Source organism: Borostomias antarcticus (assembly GCF_949987555.1).
Source record: "Borostomias antarcticus genome assembly, chromosome: 6".
Classification (NCBI taxonomy): Eukaryota; Metazoa; Chordata; class Actinopteri; order Stomiiformes; family Stomiidae; genus Borostomias; species Borostomias antarcticus.
In genome coordinates, this window is record NC_140239.1 from 6,751,696 (window position 1) to 6,759,195 (window position 7,500).

Here is a 7,500-nt window from a genome sequence, read left to right on the forward strand (position 1 = left end):
TCTCTCCTGTCCTCCACCCCTCCCTATCAATCCTTCTCTCCTCTCCTCCACCCCTCCCTATCAATCCTTCTCTCCTCTCCTCCACCCCTCTCTATCAATCCTTCTCTCCTCTCCTCCACCCCTCCCTATCAATCCTTCTCTCCTCTCCTCCACCCCTCCCTATCAATCCTTCTCTCCTCTCCTCCACCCCTCCCTATCAATCCTTCTCTCCTCTCCTCCACCCCTCCCTATCAATCCTTCTCTTCTCTCCTCCACCCCTCCCTATCAATCCTTCTCTTCTCTCCTCCACCCCTCCCTATCAATCCTTCTCTCCTGTCCTCCACCCCTCCCTATCAATCCTTCTCTCCTCTCCTCCACCCCTCCCTATCAATCCTTCTCTTCTCTCCTCCACCCCTCCCTATCAATCCTTCTCTCCTGTCCTCCACCCCTCCCTATCAATCCTTCTCTGCTCTCCTCCACCCCTCCCTATCAATCCTTCTCTCCTCTCCTCCACCCCTCTCTATCAATCCTTCTCTCCTCTCCTCTTCTCCTCCTCTTGTTCTTTCCTACTCCAGGGTTGGTTGGGAGGGGGAGGGGTGGGCGAGGCTTTTCCCACCTTATAGCCACCTCCCCCAACCTATCAGAAATGACAAAAAACAGAGAACCGGACAGAACCTAGAACCGGGCCTGCTCCCATCCATCCATCCATCCATCCATCCCTTCATTCCTCCCTCCATCCATCCATCCCTCCGCTTATCCCTCCATCCATCCCTCCGTTTATCCGTCCATCCATCCATCCATCCCTCCATTTATCTCTCCACCCATCCATCCATCCATCCATTCATCCCTCCATTCATCCTTCCATCCATCCATCCATTCATCCCTCCATTCATCCTTCCATCCTTCCATCCATCCATCCCTCTGTTTATCCCTCCCCCATCCATCCATCCATCCATCCTTCATCCCTCTATTCATCCTTCTATCCCTCCATTCATCCTTCTATCCCTCCATCCCTCTGTTTATCCCTCCCCCCATCCATCCATCCATCCTTCATCCCTCCATTCATCCTTCTATCCTTCCATTCCTCTCTTTATCCCTCCATCCATCCATCCATCCATCCATCCGTCCCTCCATCCCTCCCTCACCCGCCATGCTGATTGGGTTCAGGGCTCCTCCTCTCCTGGCCCAGCCCTGGAGCTCTGTGTGACCTATATCTGCCGCAGGGCTGGGGGGAAGGAGGCGTCTCCTAACAGTGAGGAGCATGTTGTTGTTGGAGCAGGACCCTGCGTTGGGAGGAAGTTCATAAAATATGCAGAACGATCCTACCCAGAACAGAAAGCCATTAAGGCACAAAGGAGGAGAGGAGGGGAGGAGGAAGAGGAGGAGAGGAGAGGAGGACCATAAAATGCATTCATTGAAACACAAATGTCATTTTCCTATGCACACATACTGTACACTTACACACACATACACCCACACACACACACACAGGGAGGGTGAGAGAGAGAGAGAGAGAGAGAGAGAGAGAGAGAGAGAGAGAGAGAGACACATACATTGAGACACACACATTCATGCACTGACACACACACTTTGATATAGGAACACGCACACACTAACAGCATCTAACAGGGGCTGTAAATCATTGATTGGTTACAGTATGTAGAGCATGTGGAGAAGCAGGCAGGCGCTTAGTTTGACAAGCAGGGTGAGATGACCTGATCTGGGGGTGACGGTCCTCCCTGCCCACACACACACACACGCACACACACACACACTGGACACAGTTTAACTACCGACGGATACAACACTGACACTGATGCTCTAGTCAAAGGTTTCTGTAGGCCTTACATACACACTGACACACATGCACACACACACGCACACACACTCACTGTCTCCCGTCCGACTGAAGGTAGTAATTACACAGAACACATTATCCCTGAAAAGGCATGTCGTCTGCTCGCCTGATCAATATGGAGTTTGTTAAAGACCCACACTATTATCCCATGATTCAGATGTGGAGACACACAAGAGCCAGGCACCACACGCACGCACGCGCGCACACATACACACAGGTTCACAGTTCACAAGTTTCTGTGCATCGTTCTGCAGAAAATATTTCACAGCGCTGTAGTCTTTCATCAACTCAGTCATGAGAGCCACACCCATTTATCGAGATGAGCGCGAGCGAGGCTGAAAACTTCCGGCCAACTTTCCATTCGGCTGCCTCGCGGCGATGATGCCTCGAGGTGAGCACGGTGACGGTCTGTCCTCGCGGAGAGGGTCCATGCAGTGACCGAGGCACATTTGCTGTCCTCTCATGGAATCTGCGACTAATCGATATAGCTATTGATCAATGGCGAAACGACCCCCGTTACAATCAGCGGGTTATTGCTATGTGTCTAATGATCAAGATAATTATCATCATCATTACAATTACTATTATTGCATAGCAGCCTATTTTAGGCTACTTGCTTATAACAGTGGTTATTAGTATATAATTGCTAACCTGCCTCGAAAATGAGCGGTTCGGAATGGTGATCAAATGTAAATATTAAATACGGGTGGCTATTACTTTTCATCTGTATCATCATCTGAATATAATTAGGCCATTTGGCTTTCCCAATATATTATTTGGCCTTTGGAAGGCGCGCCCGACGCAATTTTGCCCCTGGTCATTATAATCCCAATAAGAGCATCGCTCGCGTGCTGGGGGCGCGAGCATGGTCGCCCTACCTGGATGCTGCACGAGATCTCGGAGTCGTCCAGTAAGCGAATCGTGCACTGAATCTCCTGGTCTAGGGAGCGGATGCTTGGACTGCGAAACCGGAGCATTTTCATTCTCCTGTCGTTGTGTTGCCGTTCCACATATCAGACACTCGCCGTTGGTTCCAGTGACGCGGTCCGCGTAGGGATGAATGTACAAGGATTGGCGCGAGGAGGTGGGAGATGCTGCATCTGTCGCCCGCATGAGAACACCGTCCTAGTTGCTTTTATTCACTGTGTCTCTCTCTCTCTCTCTCTCGCTCTCTCTCTCTCTCTCTCTCTCTCTTCGCGCGCTCTAGATGCGCTCTTACGTGCCTCTCATTTCTCAGTAGGCTACTATAGAGAAAATGTTGAATTGATATTTTATTTATCGAATATTGACCTTATGGATTCTATTCATTTATATGCGAATTTATTTGGTGTTCCATCAGTGTCCCCAGGCTAAATTGGAATTATGTCCTCATGTTTGTGTGTGTGTGTGTGTGTGTGTGTGTGTGTGTGTGTGTGTGTGTGTGTGTGTGTGTGTGTGTGTGTGTGTATGTGTGTGTGTGTGTGTGTGTGTGTGTGGGCAACAGCTCACCTGCTCTGGACATTTTATTATAGAACCCCCACGCATATCTCCCCCCCCTATCCCCCGGGCAAATAGCAGGTCTAGAGTATGGTGGGCGTTTTGGAATGCCACATTGGCATGATTTGGGCTTTTAGACTTATTCTGCCGCAATTCCAGCAACAGGTATGCGTAATCAAATACAATTAAAGTATTTGAAAGGATTTCAAATAATATTTGAGCCAGGTCTGTCTTTGGGGTCTTCCACGACTGACAAGAGTCTCACCTTGGCTCTCCTATAGTCTACACTTCACATTTTTTATATTCTATTCAAATATGGATGGATATTTTGCAGATATTGCAGCTGTTTATCACAATACGAACTGTTTATGAACAATATGGTTCGCTACATCCAATGTTCGGTATCCCTATCTAAAATCTTGAATTATTTAGCAATGTTGTGTACTGTCCCTTTAAGACCACAAGGAAGGCGGAATCATATTGCGTCATAACGCATCATACCAAAACAACTTGCAGCGGTGGTTGTTCTGTTCTGATCCATAGAGAGCTATATCTGGGAACTGCCGAGGTTCATCGGCCCACACTGAGAAATGATATATATTATAATGGGAGTCTCCGGCACTGGAAAGTAGGTGTAAAGCTACTGTCTCTCTGTGTCGGTCGCTGAAGTGCACTGAGCACGGAAGCGGTGTTACGGTATCACATTTCCCCTCGAGCCGGTGATGGGCAGGCCGACCATGAATGAACCCGCCCTCGACCTACAATGAACTCGTCAATAAATAGCCTAAATAAGTGCTAAGAAAGTAGCCGTAAACGGCCTCACTGTTTAAAACAGAATGTTTGCTTCCCTCTGCCAGGTCAACGTTAGGGACCTTCCTATCAGAAAAGGTAGGCTACTTACATAAAATTCAACCTTTAAGCTCTCGTTCTGGGCGTCTGGTGCGTTGACCTCGAGCTCACCTGTCTCCGTCTCCTCCTATCAGTTCGGCTGGCCGCTGCACGAGGGGGACGACTTTCACTCGCGAGAGAACGTGGAGAAGATGGCTCGCGGGGAGCCTCTCACAGATCAGGTGGCCAAACGCATTACATTACAGTTTATCTCAGACTTCTTGAGCTGTGTGTGTAGGCCATGTGTGTGTAAGTCTCTGTGGTTTTAGTGTCATTAATGCATGTGCCGTCTAAAGAGTTCAGCTGGGGTCTGGCTCCAATTCCTCTCAAGAGAGAAAGAGGAGAGAGAGAGAGAGAGAGAGAGACCCATGGACAAATAAAGGGGAGATGGAGGGAAGATCAATGTGCGTGCGTGAGTGTGTGTGTGTGTGTGTGTGTGTGTTGTCTGTCTGTCTGCTCTGGCAGGAAAGGCATGTTTCTGTCTCAATAGATGATTGAAGTCTGATCCATCCTTTTTGTATGTGTGATTATTCTAACCCCGCAGGACAGAACACCCTGGCTGCTGAAAATACATGATGTTATACTGAGGTAACACACATATGCAAGTATGCACACATCCACCCACACATACACACACACACACACACACACACACAGACACACACACACACACACACTATTGTAAATTAGTCATTCACTCTCTCAGATGACACAGCATTCTGCTGGCGGAGGTGGATGTTTTGGAGGTAGAACGAGCCAGTAAATGTCAGATCATGAATGCACCCTAAACAATAACAAAAAATGAAAAGTCCAGAGGGAGATGGGAGAGCAGGGTAGGAGAGAGAGGCTGAAAGTGATAGAACCCATTTAAAATGCATGACGACTTCAAAGGGCTGGAGCCCCTCTGGATTTCCTCTCCTCTCCCTCGTTAATCCGCCTTCCCTCTTTGCTTATTAGTCACACTCTTTACTCATCCCTCCATATTAGTTTTCTACAGCAAACCTGGGATTTCAACCTGAACCTCTATTAGACTAATTATGTCATTAGCTCTACTCTGTCTGTGTCATTGTCTGTAGCTCTGTTGTAGGTCTGCGCCCGATAGCTGTCTGTACTTACAGGTCTGCTGTTAGAGATGCTGTAGGTGTACAGTCTGTCTGTCAACATTACATTACAGTCATTTAGCAGACGCTTTTATCCAAAGCGACTTACAATAATTGCATTTAACGTAGGAAGTCGGTGTACTACTACTCAACAGAACTGACAAGTGCATCTTCTTTCTAAACAAGTGGCTAAGAGCATAATCTAGTGCTGAAAAGTGCAAAGTGCAAGAGTAGCAAAATATGAATACAATAGGTGCATAAGAGGGAGGATCCTGGTCCCAACAGGTCCAGATGCTATCCTGACGTGTTCTGCATCTAGTCCTGCGTTGTGTCTGTAGTCGTATGGCGTGTCTGTATTTTAACAGGGAGCGGTCTGCGGGTTCGGACGCCATTGTGGTGTGCTCAGCTCTCCGCCAGCTCTACAGGCAGGTGCTGCTGTTCGGCGCGGAAGCCCTCGCGCCCCGCCCCGGACCGCCAGCCCCCGCCGCCCTGCCCGACGTCTGGTTCCTCTTCCTGTGCGGCACGTACGACTCCATCCACGCGAGGATGGTGGCCCGGAGGGGACACTACATGCCGGCGGATCTCCTCCGCTCCCAGTTCCAGGCGCTGGAGCCCCCGTCACCGGGGGAGAACGCGCTGACGCTGGACATCGGCAGGAGCATCGCCGACATCACCGCGGAGATAGAGGAGCATCGTCTCAGCCTCCGCTCGTAACCAGGGAAACGAGGAGGACAAGAGCAGGGACAAGGAGGGCCTCCGCCGGAGTAACGGGGGGGGGGGGGGATGACTGAATGATTTTATTTCTATTTTGATCAGGCGCACAATAAATCTGTTTTTTGATGGTGTAACACGAAAATATAATTTCTACTGACATTTCCTGATACCGAGCAGACGTGAGTGTGGTAGCTTAGCGCGGTCTGGGGGTGTGGGGAAGGCGCAGGGGGCAGTGTTGCTCCTGCACTAGAAGATCTAGGTCTGCAGTAGCTTCTACCAGGGACTTACTGGGGCGAAAAACCAATGGGGGGGGGGTTGGGGGTCAGCAAGGCCATGTCTACCAGGGGCTTCTAGTGCTGGGTCATCCAGGTAAACCCAGCAGCTGCCTACTAGAACTCCACCTGTTCACTTGTACAAAAGGCTGCAGCTACACATGATGGGCAGGCCCTCGTATGAGTGAGTACACCTCATGGGAGCTAAAATGCCCTTTAAGGAAGCAGCAGTCCTCTGTCTGTACCATGAAGCAGCATGATGTACAGCTACACCCTTTGGACAGGACACTAGTCTATCACAAGGACATACAGTAGTCAGCTCTGCTATAAACCCTGGTGAATCCTGGAGCTACCGGAGCCTTGGGGCCCCCTGGAACCCCGAGGAAGACTGGAAGCCCTCTCTAAGCCTTGTGTCAGTTGAGTCAGTCCCACTATAAACCCAGCAGGTATAGATTTACAGACAGGCTGGAGGTTTCCTGTAGAGCCACAGGCAGGAGAGCGTGCCCCTGGTCAACCCTGATGAGTGTGACCTTTAACCTCCGGGGGATACCTCCAGTCACGGGGCTGTTTCAGGGGGGTGAGTCGTCTCATCTCCCAGCCCCAACCAGAGTATTTCAGGACCCTCTAATCCAAGCATACTTCTCTCATGCGTCTCTCTGTCATACACACACACATCCACTAAGACGGACAGAAAAACATACACTAGTCACCCACACCAAGACAGAAATACACACCCCAAGACAGAAAGACGCATTCACGCTCACACACGCTGACACCAAGATGGATGCACACAACTGGACAGCGTGTGTGTGTGTTGATCCAGTGGATTCCTGAGGACAAGGACGCGCACACAGGGACAGGATGGAGTATGGAGGCTTGTGGGAGGAGTCTCTCTGTCACACACTAACACAGAGAACACACAGTAAAACACAGTGAAACACAACTGCTACTATTGCTATGATACTACTGACAAACTGGGGTTATATCCCAGGTACAAATGAATAAAGGTTCAACTGTCTAGACATTAGACCAAAACAATTTTTTGCGGAGGACTTATTTGCTCCACCCTAGTCTAACTCTTGGAAACCCAGATCCAAATCTATGGGGGACTAAACAGGTTTTTTTGTAATCTGTGTCTGGAAACAAACCTTGGATGCTCTGAAACAGATCAGATCTCAATCTTGGCGTTGGAGTGCGGCTGCCCTCTAGTGGA

The 7,500-nt window shown here is 49.5% G+C and overlaps 2 protein-coding genes across 2 annotated transcripts in view; one reads left to right on the forward strand and one right to left on the reverse strand.

The window, feature by feature from the left end:
• The window catches only part of frmd3 (FERM domain containing 3), a gene marked incomplete at both ends in the record, with an annotated part of 43,379 nt that extends 40,559 nt beyond the window's left edge, over positions 1 to 2,820 (reverse strand). Inside the window, one exon of the mRNA XM_084440274.1 lies at positions 2,716 to 2,820. Coding sequence (XP_084296400.1) covers positions 2,716 to 2,820 — 105 coding nt within the window. The remainder of the gene's footprint in view (positions 1 to 2,715) is intronic.
• Positions 2,821 to 3,813: 993 nt separating this feature from the next.
• On the forward strand, positions 3,814 to 6,051 carry LOC311310046 (putative gluconokinase). The gene is made up of 5 exons (XM_084439424.1): positions 3,814 to 3,941; positions 4,171 to 4,201; positions 4,297 to 4,383; positions 4,746 to 4,789; positions 5,667 to 6,051. Exons 1-5 carry the CDS (start codon positions 3,904 to 3,906, stop codon positions 6,013 to 6,015), a joined length of 549 nt encoding a protein of 182 aa, XP_084295550.1. The 5' UTR covers positions 3,814 to 3,903; the 3' UTR covers positions 6,016 to 6,051.
• Positions 6,052 to 7,500: the final 1,449 nt, after the last annotated feature.

Excerpts from the sequence above, each read along its gene's own strand:
- LOC311310046 (XM_084439424.1), top strand. The coding sequence starts at position 3,904 with ATGATATATATTATAATGGGAGTCTCCGGCACTGGAAA. Across the intron at positions 4,384-4,745 it reads GGGAGCCTCTCACAGATCAG|GACAGAACACCCTGGCTGCT; the intron begins GTGGCCAAACGC and ends CTAACCCCGCAG. Across the intron at positions 4,790-5,666 it reads ATACATGATGTTATACTGAG|GGAGCGGTCTGCGGGTTCGG; the intron begins GTAACACACATA and ends GTATTTTAACAG.